The sequence below is a fragment of the Sinocyclocheilus grahami genome, unplaced genomic scaffold (assembly GCF_001515645.1).
Source record: "Sinocyclocheilus grahami isolate Dianchi unplaced genomic scaffold, SAMN03320097.WGS_v1.1 scaffold624.1, whole genome shotgun sequence".
Lineage (NCBI taxonomy): Eukaryota > Metazoa > Chordata > Actinopteri > Cypriniformes > Cyprinidae > Sinocyclocheilus > Sinocyclocheilus grahami.
In genome coordinates, this window is record NW_015505803.1 from 225,113 (window position 1) to 247,470 (window position 22,358).

Below are 22,358 nucleotides of genomic sequence, written 5' to 3' on the forward strand. Positions count from 1 at the left end.
AAATAAGAAGTTACAGGTCTGTGAGAGCCAGAACTCTTGCTTGTTTGTAGGTGACCAAATACTTATTTTACCGAGGAATTTACCAATTAATTCTTTAAAAATCCTACAATGTGATTTTCTGGATTTTTTTTTCTCATTTTGTCTCTCATAGTTGAGGTATACCTATGATGAAAATTACAGGCCTCTCTCATCTTTTTAAGTGGGAGAACTTGCACAATTGGTGGCTGACTAAATACTTTTTTGCCCCACTGTATCTTCAGTCATAAGGCACACAGTAGTGTTGAAGAGGGACTCTGAGGGCATCATATGTGATACATTAAATACATGAAGTAATTTTAAAAGCCTAACTTGTGATGTTGCCATCCGGTTGACATTTGGAATGAAGTATTAGCATGGCCCGTTCTGCTCGAGTTAATTATAATGCTGCTTTGCTGCAATAGTGTCAAATATGTTGATGGGTAACAGCTCACAGGTTCTTCATACACACTTGGCAGCGGCTGATGCGTGCCAAGAGCTGACCGGCTTTCAGTGTCTCAGAGGAAGGGGAACTCTGGAAGGTCTGATCGATAGATGTCAACCAGAAACTCTGCTTGTTGGCGAAGTAGTGGCACGTACCCTTGGCCCCGTTACACTCGATGAAGGGAGTGGTGCGGAAATCTTCTAGACAGGAGCCTGGAGACACCAGAGACTGTCCGCCGCCTTCATCTCCAGCTGCCGTGTGCTGTGAAAGAGTGACAGAATGAGTTAGAGGACGGTAAAAAAGATGGAGGTGTAACATTTTAGAGATGAAGTCTCACCATAAGGAAGGAGTAGCCAATCCAGAGACTTCTCCAGCCTGCTGGGCACATTGGGATTGTTATATCTTGACTGTGTACAGCGATGGCCACAGATGGAGCTTCACACACGGAGCAGCGGCTGATGTATGGTTTTATTTCGGCCTCCTCCACGGGCATCATGGGAATTGGTGCAGTGGTGGACAGCCAATAGGATTTGTCATTGCGGCTGGCATAGTAGCACACGTCTCCAGGATTGCAGTATAGGAAGGGCATGGTGTTAAATCGGGGGAGACATGACCCGGCTAGACCTGAATGACAAAAGCACAAAGTACAGTTACTGAGTTAAATATAATTACTTAATATAACTGTTTCAATATAATATTTATTTGAACTGTTTTATTAACTGTTTTCAACATTGATGATAATAAGAAATGTTTCTTGAGCTGAAAATCAGCATATTAGAATGATTTCTAAAGGATCATGTGACACTCAAGCCTGTAATGATGCTGAAAATTCAGCTTTGCATCACAGGAATAAATTACATTTTAAAATATATTCACAAAGAAAACTGTTATTTTAAATTGTAATAATATTTCACAATATTACTGCCTTTACTGTATTTTGATCAAATAAATGCAACCTTGGTGAGAATAAGAGACATCTTTCAAAAGCATATAAAAATCTTAACTCCACATTTTAAAATGGTAATATCATATAATAATATAATAATAAAAAAAATAATTACATGGAATGCATTGTGGGGAAAAAAAAAGTTCATAAACAAGTCTGTTGTTGACCAGTGATTGAAGAAACAAATCTTTCAAAATCTTCGAATCAATTGAACTAATTTGTAAAATGATTTACTGATTCACTGGTTATTTATGATTTTATATTAGGGTGCATTTACACCTGTCTAGTTTGGTTCGATTGAATCGAACGCAAGTTTGTTTCCCCCCTTGGTGCAGATCTTTTGGGCAGGTGTGAATACAGCAATCGCACTCGGGTGCAGACCAAACAACCGTACTGAGACCCAGCTGAAGAGGTGGTCTCTGTCCGGGTCCAAACAAACTCTGGTTCGGTTGAATGGATGAACAAATGAATGGATGACCTTAGCACACGTGTGGTTTTGTTTATAGTTTTTGGTTCACTTGCAAAAAGGGCAGTGTGAAAGTGAACCGCACCAAACCAAAAAAATCAACATTGGATTTGGTCCGGACCAAAGCAAGTGAACTAGCGGACTTTCCTGGTGTGAATACACCCTTAGTTTTTGTTTGTTTGAAATTAAGTTTGTGTGCATACTAAAACAGTACTAGTGTTTTTTATATGTCGTATGATAGATAAGCATTATGTATTGGGTGCTACATTTTGTTTCATCGATATGAAGGAGTTTTAGAAAATGTAACTGAAAAGTAAAAACAATATTGTGATTTCTTTTTCATTTTCCTAATGAGAAAGTAATGTGATTCCATTATAAGCAATGAGTATCTGTAATGGGTTACTTCTGGTGAGTAACTTTAGCAACACTGTAGACAACACATGTTCAATTTCATAAGCTACACTGAACAGTGTTACGAAATTCAACATTCAGATTCTGGATCTAAATTTTTGCAAATAATGGTGGTGTCAGACATGCAATAACTGTACATCTTGTGATTGATTTTAGTATTGTGATTTCTTTTTCATTTTCCTAATGACAAAGTAATGTGATTCCATTATAAGCAATGAGTATCTGTAATGGGTTACTTCTGGTGAGTAACTTTAGCAACACTGTAGACAACACATGTTCAATTTCATAAGCTACACTGAACAGTGTTACGAAATTCAACATTCAGATTCTGGATCAAAATTTTTGCAAATAATGGTGGTGTCAGACATGCAATAACTGTACATCTTGTGATTGATTTTATTACTTTGCCAGCTGCACTTACCAAGATCTTGGTTGTGGGCCTTCTCCTGTCCCTCAAAGTACAGAAGACTGTAACCGTCCCATAACTTGGACATGCCCACAGGGCACATGGGAATCTGCTCAGACTGACTGTGCTTCACCAGCAGGTAGCCAACATTGACACTGCGGCCAGGCATTCCGATAGGACCAGATGAACCAGGACCCCCTCGCGTCCCTACCAATTGAGATTCATTATCAACTTGTGAGCAAAGAAGCCTATTTACATGCCAGCCACCAAAATGACATTAACATTGCCAGTTGCCAAAATGACTTAAAAATGAAAGGCACACATTTCATTGGTGACCAGTCATCTACAATCCTTAATCCACTAATCTAGCCCAGAATCCCATAATCCTCATCCCTCTTACACAAACACACCATTTACCTTCTTCGCCTTGTAGACCAGGGTGGCCCATTTGTCCAGGGTCTCCACGGAAGCCTGGATTTCCTGGTATTCCAGGGAGACCTGGCATGCCTTTTTCACCCTTTGGACCCCAAATCCCTGTAAACCGATAATAGCCATTTACACAATGATTCTGGAGCACAGCAAAAGCATCATATTCATGGATATATTTGTTTAAAATTGAGGCTTTTAATTATCCTACCTGAATCACCAGGAGGTCCAGCAGGACCGAAGTTTCCACTCCGTCCCTGTGGTCCTTGAATACCCATTGGGCCAGGTGGTCCTCTCTCACCTGGTAGTTTCTGTGGAACTGGTGGAAGTCCTTTAGCACCAGGTAAGCCAGGAAAACCTGAAGCAACAAGGTAGAGAGAATGGATAAGTGCAAAATTATTTCAGACATTGCAACAAATCTTCCTGACATCATATCTGGTCTGAAATAATAAGAAAAGTTAAATGTTCAATATACAATCTAGATCCAAATCCCATTGCAGCCAACACATTTAGATCTACTGGTCAAGCACTGTCACTCTTTAAAAGATGCAGGTCAGAAAAAATTAAGTATGTGACCCTGGACCACAAAACCAGTCATAAGGGTACATTTTTCGACATTCAGATTTAAACAACATATGAAAGCTGAATAAATAAGCTTTCCATTGATGTTGTATTTGGGATTAAAAGGGTTATGCCAACAAATCATTTCAACTCACCTGGGGGTCCGGTATCTCCTTTAGGTCCAACAGGGCCCCTATCACCTTCAAAACCACGCCTTCCTGGGAATCCCATCATTCCTGGTTCTCCATTTACACCTTGAAATGAAACAAAGCATTCTTACATCATTACAGTTATTTTTCAGTTAAGGTTCATACTGGAACAAAGTAAACAATCTAAACATTGCTCATCTAATATGATTTTCATGTGAGAAGGTGAGAAAGTGCATGGTGTAATTGTCTTAACATAATGACTACTGGTCTTACGTTTTGATTTTGCCAATGCAATGAAATCATATTTCATAATCTACCTTTTCTTCCTGACACTCCAGGTTCCCCTGACGGTCCTTTCTGTCCTGCGCCCCCCTGGACTCCTTTTTCTCCAGTCAATCCAAAATCACCTGGATTTCCTTTCTGTCCTTTTGCTCCAAATGGAGAAGGGTCACCTGGGATCCCTCTGGGGCCAGGGAAACCTAAATGATAACAGCAACGGGTTTCAGACAAGATGGAACATTCTCAGAATTAATTTTCAAGAAAGATTGTAGATTCAGAAATAAGCTATTTCTTGTGAGGCAAAGTGACACTATATATTTACTTCAGTCACTTACAAAACATATTCATCCTGCTAAATGTTATTTCAAATGGTTGTTAATAATTGAGAGCCAAAATCAACTAAAGTATTCCATCTCCTCATCCTTATACTGTCTCCAGGACTCATTACTAGTGTTTATTGTAAATATATAGGAACGAGCCCTTCACCTGGAAGTCCTTGTTGGCCTGGAAAGCCATAGTCGCCTTGCACTCCTTTTATATCAGAGAATCCTTGTTGACCCCGAGGCCCCGGTACACCAGGATGCCCAGATTCACCCTTATTACCTGTAAACACAGCAGTGTCAGTGTAGAACTGATGCATAGCTGCATCAAATAAACAATGCACGAAACTCCAGTTTCAGAATATGAGGTTTGACATTTTGAGCTACCTGGATCTCCAATGAAACCCTTGAATCCCACCTCTCCGGGGACACCAGCCTCTGTGCTGGGGATGCCGGTCTCTCCTCTCTCTCCTTTTGTTCCTGGCTCACCAGAAGGACCCAAGTTGTCAGAACCTTGCAGGGGACAAACCATACCAAAGCGGTCATTACATACCAACATATCAAAGATGTAATTTCTGCATATAATGATATAATAACAATAATAACAACAACAAACTTTTCTAAAATGAAAATCATGTAACAATTATTATTCATACGTGAAGACAACAAGGTGTATAATGTGATCAGTCCTATACTCTAGAGGTACCTGCAACACCCGTGATACCCTTTTGACCTTTTAGGCCATCCAATCCAAAAATGCCCTTAAGACCAGGAAATCCTACAGGAAATATAAGCCAGCCAACATTATATATCGATCTAACAGCTCTCTTTAGTGTTTTGCAAGTCAAGTGACTAGACAATGAATATTTACAATGCATACTGTTTTAAAGCATCTTTACAGAAAAAGCATGTTTTAAATTTACACACAAGGCAAATCTGCATAGGTATGTTGCTGTTTCATTAAATATGACAATTAGAACTACAGACCTTTTTGTCCTGGTTGGCCTTGGATTCCAGGGGTTCCTGCCTGCCCAGGCACGCCAGGCCAGCCCTTCTGACCCTGGGTTCCTGGGAAACCTTGTAGGCCTTCAGAGCCTGATAAAAAAAATAAAAAATCGATCCAGTTAAAAACAGTTAATAAACAATTAACTTGTTAAATCAAAGGATAATGATCAAGGCTCTTGTACCTGGTCGTCCAACTCTTCCAGGTTCTCCTGGATAGCCTTTCATCCCTTCAATGCCATCAAAACCAGGACTTCCTCTGTCTCCAGTGTTACCTATGAGACCCTTCTCACCTAACCAATGTACATTGAAAACTCATTAAAGAAGCAGTTCGATAATAGGGACAGTAAACTATCATCATATTGTTTGATGCACTATAGAATATAGAAATTTCTTACCAAAAGGTCCAGGAAGCCCAGTTTCACCTCTCAGTCCTGTTGATCCTGGAAGACTGATGGTAGGACCAAATTCACCTTAAATAAAAGATTCTTACATAAACCTTTTTGGCAGTTTATTTAAAGAGTATGAGAAAGTCATACATTAAGTATAGCATGGGCGTTTCAGAGGTTTATTTATGAGCACCTTTTATTCCCTTGATTCCAGATTCTCCAGTCCGTCCATAAGCACCAGACGTGCCTTTGTCACCCTGCGATTTAAACACAATGAGCCACAATGACTAAAAGCACAACTTTCAAAACATACTGTGCAATGTTTTAAATCATAAATGGTTTTCAGAGGGAGATGGAGCTCATTGTCATACCCTGGGTCCAGGCATTCCAGGAAAACCTTCAATTCCAGACTTTCCTTTATACCCTGGCATTCCTTTTTGTCCTGGAAATCCTTCTACTCCGGGAAAACCTGTAGTACCTTTTGTATAACTGGGCTTACCCGGATGTCCATCTTTACCCTCCATTCCTGGAACACCTGGAAAACCTTTTGTACCTGGTCAAAGACAAGTTGAAAGAAAAGCTATAGGTGTCTGTCTGAAAGGAATAATTTTGTTCTATTACCATTAACAAAGTTCTTGTGAGTCCACACTGACCATATGCAGAAATGTAAATAATTGCCATATGAACAAATTCTGATTAACATTCAGAGCTCTTATTGCTTCTGTAGTTGATATGAAATATGTTATTTTTTGTGCCCTTGAGTAGTAAATAACATGAGTGTAGTTACCTCTAGGACCAGTGAAGCCAGACTTTCCCATTTTTCCATGGTCACCTTTAGGTCCCTTGATGACCTCTTTCATATGTGGTGGTATATGCATGATTGGCTTTTCACCGGGAGGCCCCATCAACCCTCTTTCACCTTGAGAAAAAGCACAGACAAGACATTGAAAACCCACCAAGTATACAATAAGTAAAAGACTACAGTGACAGTTACTATATTAAAGGCATCATCTCACAAGGAATCAATGCAAAATTGCTCACTAGTACAAGCTCCTAAATACAAGCAAAAACTTTCAGTGTAATCTTAGTATTGTGCAGCACATTTCAGCACAAATTGTTTTATGCATCTGTTACAAAAAAGATGGGAATGCTAAAAAAGAATATTACATGAAAAAAAAACATTGGATAGAACAGAAAATGGTAATGAAAAACTAAATTATGGAATTATTAACTTTGTAAGTAGACTTTACAAGTAACTTTATAAGTGGGGAAAACAAATGTATTATATGACCATGGTAACATTAGATTACATATTGTGTATGATGTACACACATAGAGAATCATGCTCTGTATTCACCTTTTAGACCTAGAGCTCCAGGAGGTCCTTTTACACCTTGTCGTCCTGGATCACCTATTGTTCCTTTCTGTCCCGAAAAGCCCTTCAGACCATGCTCACCAGGCATTCCAGGGAAACCCGTCATGCCCTGACCACCTTTGGAACCTTTATTGTTAAGAAACAATGCGGCACTCAATTAATTCCATTTATCATTTTTATTTTAAGCACCATCAATGATAAAAATGTTGCTCAATCTATATTGCAATATACACTACTATATAAAAGTATTGGGACACCATCTTCTAATGAACAGGTTTGACTACTTTAGTAATTTCCATGAGTAAAAATCCTAATGTTTAAGCATATAATGATATAAAAACTCATCAACAAGCACGAATGACTTGTACATAGACTACAAGGACAAAAATATTGGGACACCCCCTTCTTTAGAACAGAAAAAGGCACTTCCAAAACTCTTGCAACAAAGATGGAAACAATTCATGTATTTAAAAATGTTACTGTATTTCCATCTCTGTTCCAAAAGTTTTGGAAGTGTCTAAAACGACTGTACCCATATGAACAAGTCATTGATGTTTGGTGATGAGTTTTTGGCTCATGGTCTGCATTTAAAGTCACTGCATTTATGCATAATGAACTCTGCCAATTATCAAAGGAATATAACATATCAACATACATAACATATAGAAAAGGCAACTGACCTTTTAACCCTGAAAGACCATAAATACCAAATTGCCCCTGTTGTCCTGGATCTCCAGGTGACCCAATATTTCCTTGTAGACCAAAATTTCCTGGTTCTCCAGTGACACCCTTTACTCCTCTGGGCCCAGAAAGGCCTGGGTCTCCCTGATCTCCACTTTCTCCACTTGAACCTACAGAGACCCAGAATATTTAAGCATTGTGGGGAGAAAGACATTTTGCTTCATTCCATTCCATTTAATTTAAATGTAATGTATTATTTGCACCACCAGTCAAATGTTTGGACACACTTTACTGAATTTATGTTTGTGATCCTAAAGACAATAGGATCCATGAAATTCCTTACAAATCAAAACAATTTAATGATTTATATTGTAGAGTTGGACCAGAGAGTAAAGAGTAAAGAGAGTAAAGAAAAATCAGGCAATAGGGGCATTCACACCATAGGAATGGAGGAAGTAGCTGATTTTTGGCCTTTCTGGCATGCGCACCACAGGAACTGGGAGTGAGTTTAGTTGTAAGAACAATTAGCTCCTACTTAAAAGTACGGTCTAAGCAAGCACAATATAAACTATTGTATGTTTACTGGTTGAACGCATACCATACGAAACACCGGCATCTGCCATTTAAAAAAAACAAAACAGGCACTCCACAAACTAACTCAACGAACATGGAAAACACTGATAAATGGACTGACATCAAAGTCCAGGGACTCCTTCATCCTCCAGATGTTGAAGTTGTTGAATGCATCACTTAAATTATGTTGCTGTCAGCCAGCTTACGTCACTTCAGAGTTCCTACTGACAATGTGAATGCAACCAGAAAAATGGCCCAAGGGGAAAATTTAATTCTCGGGGGACCAACTAAGTGAGATGGTCCTCACTGCAGAACACAAGATCCAGGGGGTGTGGTTGGATCCAGATCCAACTCCTCCCACCTTACATATACCTAAACCTACCCGTCTCCACCCCCTGATCCCTAAATCCACACATTTCCACCCCTAAACCTACCCATCTCCACTGCCTAGATGTGGATCCAACCACGCCCCCTGGATCTTGTGTTCTGAAGTGAAATAACCAGAAATAAATTAATTACTAGATATTTTATAATAATAAAAGTTACTAGATATTTTACAATAATACATCCATTACCAGGAAATCCATCTAGCCCTGGAAGTCCAGGCTGCCCTCTCTCTCCAGGTGGCCCGGGATCACCAATACATTCCACTACACAAAAACACAATTTAAAAGCTTTAAATATTGCATCAAAATCATGTTTAATCTACAATTTTGCTTTGTATGGAGCAAACTGAAATAACACATACTAGAACCAGAAATCTGTTATGTTCTTAATAATAAAATAGACATCACACCTAACGCTGAAGTTTTAATAGAGTCTGTGAATTAAGCAGTTCAGGCTAAGTTACTTGCTGAAGTGCTATGATAATCTAACTAGAGGAGTAAGTAAGTAAGTAAATTGGTTTGAGAAAGCCTAGGCAGAAAGTTTGAAGTTTTAACAACTTTAAGTTTGAAGGTTTTACATTTGAAATATTTAGTTTTAGTTTAATAGTTTTCAAAGCAAGATGTGGATCCAACCACGCCCCCTGGATCTTGTGTTCTGAAGTGAGGGGCTACTGACCTAAGTGGCTACTTCTTATAATGAGTTCCTTTAACCACCCGGTGCAAAAGTCCCTAATAAGAGTTTAGTAAACTGGCTAATATTTTAAACCTAGGTTTTAGTATCAGTTGAGTTACCTGGTTCTCCGGTTTTTCCAGGTGGTCCGGGAGGTCCTAGTTGACCAGGCTGCCCAGGAAAGCCAAATGTTCCTGGAGGTCCAGGTGTTCCTATCTCTCCTTGAAGACCTGAAGGGCCACTTTCACCCTTAAGGCCAATCATACCCGGCATTCCCTCAACACCTGTGTGACATTGCATCCTTTAGTGAGTCTCTAGAACAACAGATTCATCTTAATCATAGACAGACTGTCACTTCTGAGCTTCTGGGTGGAGAAGCGGCATAAAGATGCAAGATGCATGTGGTGGCATAAATGTTTAAATAGGATTTACAATCACAGAAAAAAATACGCATATCCAAAAAAAATCAAATACAAATCAAATAATAATAACAATAGATCATAGATTGCATTTGTTTTACTGACACTCTCAAAGCATTTTTTAAACTATGACCCTTATATGCAATAGGAAGAAACTAGAAAATAAATGTTTGCCAAGACAAACTTTGAAACTTGCCTGAAAGTTTTACAAAGACTGCTGGCTCTATAGATTCAGCATATATCCATCACTATGGGTTTGACAGGTGAGTTTCTCACCTTGGTGTCCTTGAAGTCCTGGATCTCCTGGAAGACCAATGACACCCCTCTGTCCAGGCAGTCCTGGGTCTCCAGCGGCACCAAGAGAAGCTCCAAAAACTTCACCATGTTCACCCTTTTCCCCTAAAAAACCATCCAAACCTGGTTTACCAGAAAAGCCTGGAGCTCCTTCCACACCTTTGGTGCCAGGATATCCTAAGTCACCCTGAGGTCCAACAAAACCTATGTGGTCGAAATCAAATTATCAGAGCTGAGAAAAGGAGACAGACAGAAGTATACATAAGAATGATTCAATAAAATGTAAAGAAACGCACAGGCCTCCCAATGCTTACCTCTTGGCCCGGGTGGGCCTCCTCTTCCTGTTAAACCTTTCTCTCCTTTGGCTCCAGGTTCTCCAAAAAGACCTGGTGAGCCTTTAACACCTTGCAGTCCTAGAACATACAAATATGGGCAGCCATAATGTAACCAGAAATAAATTAATTACTAGATATTTTACAATAATAAAAGTTACTAGATATTTTACAATAATACATCCATTACCAGGAAATCCATCTAGCCCTGGAAGTCCAGGCTGCCCTCTCTCTCCAGGTGGCCCGGGATCACCAATACATTCCACTACACAAAAACACAATTTAAAAGCTTTAAATATATTGCATCAAAATCATGTTTAATCTACAATTTTGCTTTGTATGGAGCAAACTGAAATAACACATACTAGAACCAGAAATCTGTTATGTTCTTAATAATAAAATAGACATCACACCTAACGCTGAAGTTTTAATAGAGTCTGTGAATTAAGCAGTTCAGGCTAAGTTACTTGCTGAAGTGCTATGATAATCTAACTAGAGGAGTAAGTAAGTAAGTAAATTGGTTTGAGAAAGCCTAGGCAGAAAGTTTGAAGTTTTAACAACTTTAAGTTTGAAGGTTTTACATTTGAAATATTTAGTTTTAGTTTAATAGTTTTCAAAGCAAGAATGTTTGATAGATAAAATCCAGCTAAAACCAGCTGATTCAGTAAAAAACAAAAATCAACTAAAAATAAGCCAATTTAGCAAAAAAGTCAATCGATTAAAAACAATTTCTGAAATTAATCGAGATTAATCCCACCTAACATTAAAGTTTTTAAAATTACTTTTAAATTGCAGTAATTTCACATTCAATCTTTAAATTAATATAGAAACAACAAAGACAGTATATTTTTAATATTTGTATAATACATAATCTTTTTTATGACTGAAGGCTAGAATCACTGATACCAATTCAACTGATGTCTCTATGAAATAGTTTTTTCTCCTATTTAACCATTGCTCATAGCCATTCAACATTACAAGAGCTGTCAATTTGAACATTTATTAGACTACTTAAATTTTAAGTGAACTTAAAACAATCTTCACATAAACCCATTATAATAAATGTCATATTTACCTGTGCCCTTCAGCAAGTAGGAGTACAGAAATTTAATAAAGTTATCAAACACTAAATTCTAAATTAAATGTGACCCTGGAGCACAAAACCAGTCATAAGTAGAATAGGTATAATTGTAGCAATAGCCAACAATACATTGTATGGGTCAAAATTATAAATTTTTCTTTTATACCACAAATCATTAAGATATTAAGTACAGATCATGATTCATGCTCCATGAAGATATTTTGTAAATTTCCTACCGTAAATATAACAAAACTTAATTTTTGATTAGTAATATGCATTGCTAAGAACTTCATTTGGACAACTTTAAAGGCAATTTTCTCAATTTTATTTTTTTTTGCACCCTGAGATTCCAGATTTTCAAATAGTTGTATCTCAGCCAAATATTGTCCTATCCTAACAAACCATCCATCAATGGAAAGCTTATTTATTCAGCTTTCATATGTTCTATAAATCTCAATTTCGAAAAATTGACCCTTATGACTGGTTTTGTGGTCCAGGGTCACAAATATAGACGAATCTTTAAAGCTACAATTGATTTCCTCTTTTTTTCTTTTGATCTTTGATTAACAGACATCACAGCAGCTAGGCTATTAGGTTTTTGGCTGCTATTCCTTTAAGAGCTGCTGCTGCTGAACATGACGCGGATCTGATACGCATCTCTCTTTATCTATCCTGACCCACTTCAGGTCTTAAAGTCTCTACAAATGAGTTGAATCGAGTGTGTTAGTTGAGGGCGACAGTGCTGGGATGCTCCAGGACAGTTTGGAAAATCACTGCATTTCAGAGACATGTTCTCAAATGTAACTCATATACCAAATACATACATAGACGCACAGTTTTAAGGCAGATTTAATTGCCTTTTTGGTAACTTCATGACTTAACTGGCAACATAACTACTACATTGCATGCTTGTAGTTTCTTTCGCGCTTTGATAAGAAATGATACAGGCTATGGGCGCCAGTGCCTTCGTGCGTGCAATTGAAGAGCACGCACTACGAGCACAGTACCGTTTCCGCTCTCGTTTGACTCACGCCTGGCACTGAGGAGAAGATGGAGTGCGCATCTGAAAAGTATCCTGTTTGATGTGGCCGTAAAGACGTTCTGTGTGTAAATAAATGAAGAGTCTTGTCAAGAAAAATGAGACAGAAGCAGCAGTTGTGAGTGGGGTGGCCAACCCTAGTTCCGCCCCTGCATTAAATATTTTTAACGTGTTAAACTGAAAAAATTAATTGCCTGCATTTACTAGCTAATTTTGACAGCACTAATAAATACATAAAAAAAAGTTAAAACCCAACTAACTTCGGCTAAAACCAGCTGAATAAAAAAAAAACTGTTAATAACCACACTGTAAAATCCAATAGTTTACCTTACTTAGATTTAGTTAGTTATCTTTACTTAGTTGTTATACTTACTAGGTTTTATTAAGTTACAGCAACTTTCAAGGCAAATAAAACAATTTACTTACTGTTTTGAGTGACACTTACTTAAAATATTCAAGTAGCCATAAAGGAACCAATGACATTAATAAACCAATGAGAGGCAGCAGTGCATTAATATGTTGCTAATGTGCAACATAACAACAGAAGAAGAGGAAAAGAAAAAGAGTCTTAAAGGGGTCATATGATGCTTTTTTAAAGATCATTATTTGGTGTAACAGAATATGTTGACATGCTTTAATGTTCAAAAAACACATTATTTTTCAAATACTGTACATTATTGTAGGTCCTCTATGCCCCGCCTCTCTCAAACGCTTCGTTTTCTACAAAGTCCCTCCTTCCGACAAGCGCAGTCTGCTCTGATTGGCCAGCTGACCCAGTGCATTGTGATTGGCCGAACACCGCAAGCACTCGTCGGAAATGTAACCCTCCTTACCATAATCGTGAGCTTTATCTTTCAAAATAAACGTAAAGACATCAGTTCAAGCCCGAAAGGGGAACAGAGTCGCGTGACAGACACAGTGATGAAGCTGGTATGTGTTTGCAGCACACAAGCCACGATTAAGACAGCTGCCTCCACTGTGATGTGACCCTGTCTCTCTCTCTCTCTCTCGCTCTCTCGCGCGCTCTCTCGCTCTCTCTCTCGCTCCCTCGCGCACACACACACACAATGCGCAAAACTCCGCATTTGAACAGTCAACAGCAAATACTTAAACTAATAACAAAACAGTAGCTGATTCAGAAGCACCAGATTGTCATAGCAAAGTCAGAATTACCTCCTCTCCTAGGTTCACGAAACGGTTGTCCATAAAATGCATTGCTGTTCTGTTGTAAGTCATCTTAAAGATTCCTAAATGCATCTACTTTTGGAAGGCCAAATAAAGTGCTTTTGCTTTCGCCTAGAAACACACAGCGTCTCCCTGACATGGCTCATGGCTTCAACACTAACTGCGGTTACTGAAAACACGCCTTCTTTCTTTGCGTGAACATTTGGGCGGCATTATGCAAATATTTCCACATAGTGAGGTAGATATGTGGGGGCGTTAGAACGAGCCATTTTAGGGGGGCGTGGCAGAGTCTTAACTTTGATAAAGAATATCTCTTTGGATTTGAGATTTTAGTCTTTGCAACTTCAGGGATCTTATCTATGCACAATCAGCTTGTAACACTCCAAAGAGAAAGGAAAACTTGAAATCGCATCTTATGACCCCTTTAATATACTTTTCACCCATTTCCTTCATGTTTGCAGTTATCTTTCACTAGTTGCATTCACTCATTTCCCAAAGTCATCTTGAATGTTGAATTCTCAATACAACTGAAATATTTGAGAGAACATCACATAAGCTAACTTCATAAATAGATGTTGATTTTCCTAAAATGTGTTTTTTTTAAACTCACCATTATAGTGATTAGCGTTCCCTTTGGTTGGGCACTTTGAACTTGGTTTACGTTACTATAATTTACATCCTGTTAATGCAGTAATGCATTATGAAGTCAGAGTTATTTGATATCAAAGGAAGAAAAGTAATAAATAGATTGCTTATATAACGTGACCTATCTTCTAATTAAAACATTAGTGTCTTTTTAGTGTGTTTATTAATGAACTTTATAAAATTAATTTTTTCATAAATACCCTGAATTGCTTTTATTTGAGTTTATAGAATCCTTAAATCGTGTGGTAACATGCTAAAGTCACACACAGACTTAAACATTCAGCACGTGAATCACAACAATGGTAACAATTCAATTTAATTTATTTTCATTACTTGTAACAATAACCATTTTATTTGCTCTTTCTGTTGTGCTACTACTGACACAAGTCTTTTTAGTGTGTTTATTAATGAACTTTATAAAATAAATTTTTTCATAAATACCCTGAGTTGCTTTTATTTGAGTTTATAGAATCCTTAAATCGTGTGTGGTAACATGCTAAAGTCACACACAGACTTAAACATTCAGCACGTGAACCACAACAATGGTAACAATTCAATTTAATTTATTTTCATTACTTGTAACAATAGCCATTTTATTTGCTCTTTTTGTTGTGCTGCTACTGACACAAGACAGCAAATAAAATTGTCAAATAAAATCAACAACTATAAAACAAAGCAACTGTATAATTTATTCATACCGCAATGCACTCTGGGAGTCAGTGAGTAGCTATACTAAGTCATGAGTAAACCTAAATGAAAGGATCAAGTACCCCCTACAGTTCTTTTTTAGTTACTAGAACTCTCGTTTAAGTAAACTATAACAACTAAGCATCTGTCAGTACAACATACTATTCCTATTTCACTTTACTTAGTTTAGGCTTGTTTTAGCTGTCTTTTAAGTGGGGAGTTGTTAAGATTTGTTATATTAATAGACAGCAGACCCCCCCCCCTCTCAATGAAAGTCTATGGGATTTTTGGTGGTAAGAATAGTCTGTTTTTTTTTAAACCATCAGTTAGAAAAGATAGCAGCTAACTTCAGAACAGTCTGAAGGTCTCACCTGAGTTCAGTGGTTGTCACTAAATTTTGTGTCAGAAGAAGAAGATGCCACCTTTCAAGCCACCTTAATCTGATGACTTGGTTAATAATGCCAAAGTACGGTTATTGACCATATATGGTGGAATGACAGCTATGTGTTGAAGCACTAAAACAGCAGAGAGATCTTTACCTGGAATACTCCACTGATCTCCTCCTTGTGGGACACACTCTCCTGTAAAACACATGTAAGATAGATTTGAATAAAAATAATAAAAAAGTGTGTAAGATTAAAATAAATCTTAGTATTTTTAAGTACCAGGGTTATCACTGTTAACTAAAACCATAACATTTTTTACTTGATATAAATGTTAACTAAAATAAAGTTTATTTTATTTCAGCTAATTGCCAATGCAACATTTCTAATTTTAGTTTATCTTTAAGTACTAAAATAACTCAAATAAATTTATCAATTAAATTAATAAAACCATACATTATAAACAATGCTAAAAATGACAAAACACTACAAAATTACTAAAACTAAAATCAATGTGAAAACAGAACATGTAAAAAATAAATCAAATTTACAATATTAACAAAAACTATAATAGTATATCAATGATGTTAAAATAATACTGTTACACACCTGGAACACCAGGTAACCCTTGCTTTCCATCAATACCAACTTGTCCTTCGTCTCCAGGAAGGCCTCTTAGACCTTTAGTTGCTCCAAGAACTTGACCAGGTTGTCCTATTTGACCTATTAGACCTGGAGGACCATCCTGACCTTGGTATCCCTTGTCTCCAGGCTCACCTACAGGACCTTCTCCCTGAAGGAAAATAAGCATGTAGATAATTATGAATTACACTGCATAGTTTGGTTAAAACTGACATCACTTGATCAATATTTATTTAGTTTTCTATTTAGTGCTGTTTTTGAGTGATCAGATAAAGACTCACAGGAGGTCCTTGAAAACCTGATTCACCATCTCTTCCATGAAGCCCAGGCCTTCCTTGCACTCCTGGAAAGCCACTAGCACCTGGGTCCCCTGAGTCACCAGATTGTCCTGTATATCACAAGTGCAGGCAAAATATTAAAATGTATATCTACTCTCGTATGTAACATGAAATGGAAGATTATTGCACCTTTCTGAGTAGCGAATCTCAGCTCTCCTTTTCTGCCTTTGGGTCCAGGTGATCCTCTTGCACCAGGGGAACCCTGTAAAATTGAAAAATTTGCCAATGCAAATGCATGTATCTCAGGTGATCTTAAAGGGGTAGTTCACCCAGGAAATGAAAATTCTGCCGTCATTTACTCACTCTCAAGTTGTTTCAAACCTGTATGAGTTTGTTTCTTTTGTTCAAAACAAAATAGGATATTTTGAATAATGTTTTTAACCCTCATCCGTCACTCCCGGACCTATAACAAAAGTGTCCGTTAGAAGGCTAAAAATGACACAAATTTTTGTTTTGCTCCAGAAATCTTATATTGATCCATTTAAATATATATTTTTCTAAATATTTATGTAGGTTTTCCTATTATTTTTTGGGTGAGTTTTATTATATTTACCTTTTATGCTGGATATTTTTAAGAAAATATAAGCAAATAAGCAGTTTATGTACATTATTTCCCCTAAAAAATAAAACAAAGACACAATGTCACTCCTTTTTCATCAAAAACCAACAGATGGATATGATACATATCACGATACAGGACTGCACTGAAATTCACCTCAGAAGAATTTAGAAAAACAGCTGTTTATTAAACACTGCATACTATAGTGCCATTTCTAACTATTGGCAGAGCAGGCAGTTGACCTCTGCATTATGAAGGGCCTCCATAACTGTATCACAGTACAATATAGGTAATGGCATATGTTTCATGTTTACATTGTGCACTCCTAACCAGGTAGAATATTATGATTGTTTGCATCTTGTTTTTAAGTCCATAAATAATAATGTACTCGTTCTAATAAATTTATATTGTAATGTACTCATTCTAATATATATCAAAAAATCACTTACATTGCTGGTAGGTTACCATTGCACAAATTAACACACTCTCTACGATTAAAAAATGTTTTTGAAGAGTTCTAAACTAACGTTTAGAAGAGTTATAAATTTCATACTCATGTAGGTTTCTCTATAATTTTTTGGTGATTTTTATTATATTTACCTTTTATTCTGGATATTTTTAAAGAAATATAAACAAATAAGCAGTTTTTGTACATTATTTCACCAAAAAACAAAAAAAACAAAGACACAATTTCAGTCCTGTTTTATCAAAAACCAACAGATGGTGTTGAGTCACTGAGTGTCTCTGATGCCATCTGGTGGGGAAAAATGTTATGGTTACAGCCACTAGAGGGGCCTATAGGATCCTATGGAGATTTTTAACTGAGCAAAACGAGTGAAACATGAGAAATTAGATAATCTTGAGGCTTCAATTTGGTTGTTTATGGATTCAAATATATATTGAAACATTACAAAATCCATATTTTGTAAAAACAAATAAAAATTCTAACTGAATTATAACCTAAACATATGTGTATTCATACAATTTCATAAATATGAAATAATATATAATATATTTTAAAAATATAAATATGATATAAACACATTGGTCTCCACCACATCACTCAAATGTAACTGTGCTAAGTCAAAAAATTGGAAAAAGGACAGTCATATCCCAGCAGAAACATGAAACGTATTATAATGTGTTCTATGGGAGTGTGTATACCATGTGTGTGTTTGTGCATGTGTGTGTGTGTGAGTGTGTATGTATGTGAGTGTTTTCTGCATTGGGGATATTCTGTAGTCTCAGCCCTTCGTTTGGATATACATCTTTACTGGATTGCCCCAGATTTTGTATATAAAAAAAAAAATCAAATGTAATAAAAAAACGCAGTTTTCTCGTAAATTCCATTCATTCCTATGTGGGTCAAAATGACCCGTGAGGGACACTTTTGTTACTTTTTTTATTGCACCCATTTAAACTCCTCAAATCCACTCAAACTTTTTTGAACAAGTGTGACAAAAGTAATGAAATCTTGGACCGGTACAATCAACACACAATTTTTATAATTTTTTTGAAAATCAATTTTGGGTCAAAATGACCCAAGGGACGGATTAAACAAACAGTTGCTGGTAGCCATCAACGTCCATAGTTCCATACTATGGAAGTCAATGGCTACCGTGAACTGTTCGGTTACCAACATACCAGTACCAACAAAATAATAAAGGTTTGGAACAACTTGAGGGTGAGTAATTTGGGTGAACTTCATTTTTGGGTGAACTTTTCTTTAACAAGGCATGAAGACATGGTGTATGTCTACTTACAGGCACACCATCCACACCTCTGGTTCCCGGCTCTCCTTGATCACCCTCCTGACCCCACTCGCCTGCCATGCCAAAGTCCCCAGCATCACCAGGAAGACCCGGAAGACCAGGTGGGGATTTTACATCGCAATCGCATGGACCATGGTCACCTGATAAAATAATAAAAATCATCACTGATATAGCAGGATTAACAAAGACAACAAATGGCAACAACAAACACCTTCTGTGTTTCTGGAGAAGAGATAAGAATTCTTTATTCTGCTCTAAAAATAATTAAGGTTCCCACAATATCATGCACAACATGAAATTATCTTGTTCATTCATTCATTCATTCATACATTCATACATTCATTTTTTTAACACCATGCTATCTTTATGACATCCAAATAACCCCAGCAGTTTATTAACTTAAGCACTCATCTTACCCTTTAGTCCCTTTTTCCCTGCATTTCCTGGACGTCCACGTTGTCCTGGTGCGCCTTTGAAGAATTCTTCCACTGTATCAAGACATTAAAAATCTTTAATACTTCTTTGTAGTATTCAGTATCAAAGGCACAATATGTAATTTTCGCCGCTAGAGGGCGTGTATTCAACATAAACAAATAGACAAAGGCGTAGTTTGATGACGCTGTGACTGAGTGTGGAATCATGGGAGTTGTCGTCTTCATCCCCACAGCCGATGCAATCCGACGGGACTCGGGTAGAAACCATGTTCATGGATGAGTTAATGATTTATTAAAGGTCACATATTTTACACCTTTCTGGAGTTTTATTTTAGGTTTTGATGTCCTTAACAATATATATTTGCGGTATAAGTACCAAAAACCATCTCAATATATTTTTACAGCTCCTCTCTCAGGAGCTCTGCTGAGAACAGGTCGATTTTGGCCTGTCTAATTAATATTCATGAGCCTCTCTTCTGATGAATTTGATCAGATTTGACAGCTGTGGTTAAACGCGATAAAACGAGCAGACTGGAAAGAAACGATCGTCAAAAATTTTCGTGTTTGCAGTGCACACTTCTTATCAGAAAAGGTTCAATAAAGTATTGTCTTTTGTTGTTATGGGCGTGTCTACAGATTTCTTGCCATATGTCTATGTTTCTTGCATTTCACGACTATGTTGTGTATGAAATAATCTCTGTGTGCATGTGTGTAAAACAACAAGCTGACGATTTATATATAATCATTTGTAATTGTATATACATTGTTGTAATTAATTGTTGCTGAAACAATAATGTAGCTGTAAAAATAGTTGCCTGCTGAAATTGAAATGTATATACATCTTCATCATGACTAGATAGACACGGTGAGTTTGTCTGTACTATACACATTAGATGTGATCCACCTCATAGTAACAATCCTGTCAGATCGTCCATCCTTTGAGTGAGAGTGTAACGTTACAGGTCGGCTGATCTGGTTCCCTTTCGATACTTCACTCGTACTGTGTCTTGCTTAACCTTTTAGGCGCCAGGGTTTTTTTTTTGGAAAAATGCTGGATTTTGACATCAAGATTTCAAAAGCTTGTAGCTTGAAAGGGCTTAAAGATAGAGATCTAATGTAAATTAGAAAAATGTTGGGCATGACCGAAAGTTTATGTGGGGTGTAAATATTCTCATCTAATTTGCATAGTATGACGTCATCAGGGGGCGGCCCTCCTGAATGTCATAATATTCAGGAAATAATAGATATTGAATTGATGTTTTTTTGACCTATTTGTTTTTTTTGTCTTTTTATCCTCATTACAAATGATTAGAAAAGAGGAAACCAACAATAAAACAGGAGAAAGTACTAAATTATTACTATATTACTGTACTATATAGTAGTAAAACGCATGTGAAAAGTAGCCTACTTTTTGATCTGTTCATCAGTAATATTCAGGAAATAATAGATATTGCCCTGCCACCCCCATCCCCGTTGGGCAAAGGGTCAAAATCATCACTCGGTTGTGCTTCGTGAACACTCTCGCCTTGCTATTTCCTCGAACACTTTGAATAGGAAGGTGATGTAATTTTGGTCTAGAATCGAAGTATTACATGTCTGCCATCTAGTGGTAGGGAATACAAATGAGATATTACACCATATTAGGAACTACAGTCTGTTTGATTAAGTATGACGTCTTGTCGCAATTTTGCGACTTTGGCACTAAGAGGGTTAAGACACATATGGGAAAAAGCCTGTTTTCTCCTGAACTGAAGCCTATTTCATTCACGCAGTGAAACTGCACGGCCATTGGTTCGCGCAGGGCTTTAAAAACGAACCAATGGTGCGGCAGCGGAGCTGCACGAGCCTATGGCGACGAAGCCCGCCAGAATGGGCGGGGCATCTGGCTATATAAGCGGGCGCTCGCCCCAGGATTCTCAGATTTTTTCTCCTTCAGCGACGACTCTACGTCTCAAGCTGATCCGAAGCCGCTCGCTGTTGACATGCATTCGCAGCTGGCATCGGGACCTCTCAGCTCGGCTGACCTGCTTTTCCGCTTCTTCAGCGACGCAGCAGATCGGAGGCAGAACTAATATCTCACAGAGCCCTCCTCCTCAGCCACCTGGGGTGCCTGGGACTCAGGGTCAATTTTGCCAAAAGCTCATTGCTTCCCAGCCAACAAATCTCGTTCCTGGGAACAATCTTCGACTCAGCTCAAATGAAAGCTGTAGTCACGCCAGAACGAGCTCTGGCCATATGGAGGCTGGCGACCTCCTTCAAGATCGGTACCGCTCGCCCGCTCAAAGCGTTTCAAAGGATGCTGGGCCTCATGGCAGCAGCATCTCCAGTGTTACAGTTGGGTCTGCTGCATATGCGCCCCCTTCAGCGCTGGTTGAAACCACGGGTTCCATTCCATGCGCTGGCGTCACGTATGCCTGCATATCAGGGTGAGTCAAGCCTGTGTATCGGCACTGACCCCCTGGAAGAACTCCCGTTGGATGGAACAGGACGTGGCCATGGGGATGGTTCACAGAAGGACAGTTGTAATGACAGACACCTCCAACTCAGGTTGGGGGGGCGCTGTGCGAGGGCATACCGACCTTCGGCCACTGGTCGATGGTGGAAAAAGGCTTCCACATCAACTGCCTGGAAATGTTAGCAGTATGTCGAGCCTGTCAGTTCTTCCTGCCAGTCCTGAAAGGGCACCATGTGCTAATCCGATCGGACAACATGTCGGTTGTGTCCTACATAAATCGCCAGAGAGGCCTCTCTTCAAAGCGTCTCTTCGTGCTAGTGGAGCGCTTCTTAGAGTGGGCTCAACCCAACCTGCGCTCGCTAAAGGCAGTGCATATACCGGGCAAATTGAACCGAGGAGCAAACATGTTATCAAGGAGCAATGTCCCCTCAGGAGAGTGGACGCTCCATCCGCAAACGGTTCAGAAAATCTGGGAGATCTTCGGCGAGGCCGAGGTAGACCTCTTCGCCTCAGAAGACAACTCTCACTGCCAAATTTATTTCTCAAACGATTGGCCCACGATTCCCACGATTGGCCCAACCTCCTTCTTTACG

At 38.2% G+C, this 22,358-nt stretch overlaps 2 protein-coding genes across 2 annotated transcripts in view; both read right to left on the minus strand.

The window, feature by feature from the left end:
• LOC107557913 (collagen alpha-2(IV) chain-like) overlaps window positions 1-394 on the minus strand; it is a 4,238-nt gene extending 3,844 nt beyond the window's left edge. Inside the window, exon 1 of the mRNA XM_016241498.1 lies at window positions 349-394. Within this exon, the coding sequence (XP_016096984.1) occupies window positions 349-394 (46 nt within the window). The remainder of the gene's footprint in view (window positions 1-348) is intronic.
• LOC107557927 (collagen alpha-2(IV) chain-like) overlaps window positions 204-22,358 on the minus strand; it is a 107,956-nt gene continuing 85,801 nt past the window's right edge. Inside the window, exons 21-48 of the mRNA XM_016241513.1 lie at window positions 19,293-19,364; window positions 18,868-19,016; window positions 16,675-16,747; window positions 16,489-16,595; window positions 16,175-16,358; window positions 15,722-15,763; window positions 10,736-10,810; window positions 10,528-10,626; window positions 10,196-10,417; window positions 9,623-9,784; window positions 7,871-8,041; window positions 7,173-7,316; window positions 6,603-6,734; window positions 6,187-6,368; window positions 6,009-6,072; window positions 5,825-5,899; window positions 5,612-5,719; window positions 5,412-5,519; window positions 5,131-5,202; window positions 4,812-4,937; window positions 4,591-4,707; window positions 4,143-4,304; window positions 3,832-3,930; window positions 3,327-3,473; window positions 3,107-3,223; window positions 2,705-2,896; window positions 798-1,084; window positions 204-721 (exon numbers count right to left, since the gene is read on the minus strand). Coding sequence (XP_016096999.1) covers window positions 467-721; window positions 798-1,084; window positions 2,705-2,896; window positions 3,107-3,223; window positions 3,327-3,473; window positions 3,832-3,930; window positions 4,143-4,304; window positions 4,591-4,707; window positions 4,812-4,937; window positions 5,131-5,202; window positions 5,412-5,519; window positions 5,612-5,719; window positions 5,825-5,899; window positions 6,009-6,072; window positions 6,187-6,368; window positions 6,603-6,734; window positions 7,173-7,316; window positions 7,871-8,041; window positions 9,623-9,784; window positions 10,196-10,417; window positions 10,528-10,626; window positions 10,736-10,810; window positions 15,722-15,763; window positions 16,175-16,358; window positions 16,489-16,595; window positions 16,675-16,747; window positions 18,868-19,016; window positions 19,293-19,364 — 3,743 coding nt within the window. The 3' untranslated portion in view covers window positions 204-466. The remainder of the gene's footprint in view (window positions 722-797; window positions 1,085-2,704; window positions 2,897-3,106; window positions 3,224-3,326; window positions 3,474-3,831; window positions 3,931-4,142; window positions 4,305-4,590; window positions 4,708-4,811; window positions 4,938-5,130; window positions 5,203-5,411; window positions 5,520-5,611; window positions 5,720-5,824; window positions 5,900-6,008; window positions 6,073-6,186; window positions 6,369-6,602; window positions 6,735-7,172; window positions 7,317-7,870; window positions 8,042-9,622; window positions 9,785-10,195; window positions 10,418-10,527; window positions 10,627-10,735; window positions 10,811-15,721; window positions 15,764-16,174; window positions 16,359-16,488; window positions 16,596-16,674; window positions 16,748-18,867; window positions 19,017-19,292; window positions 19,365-22,358) is intronic.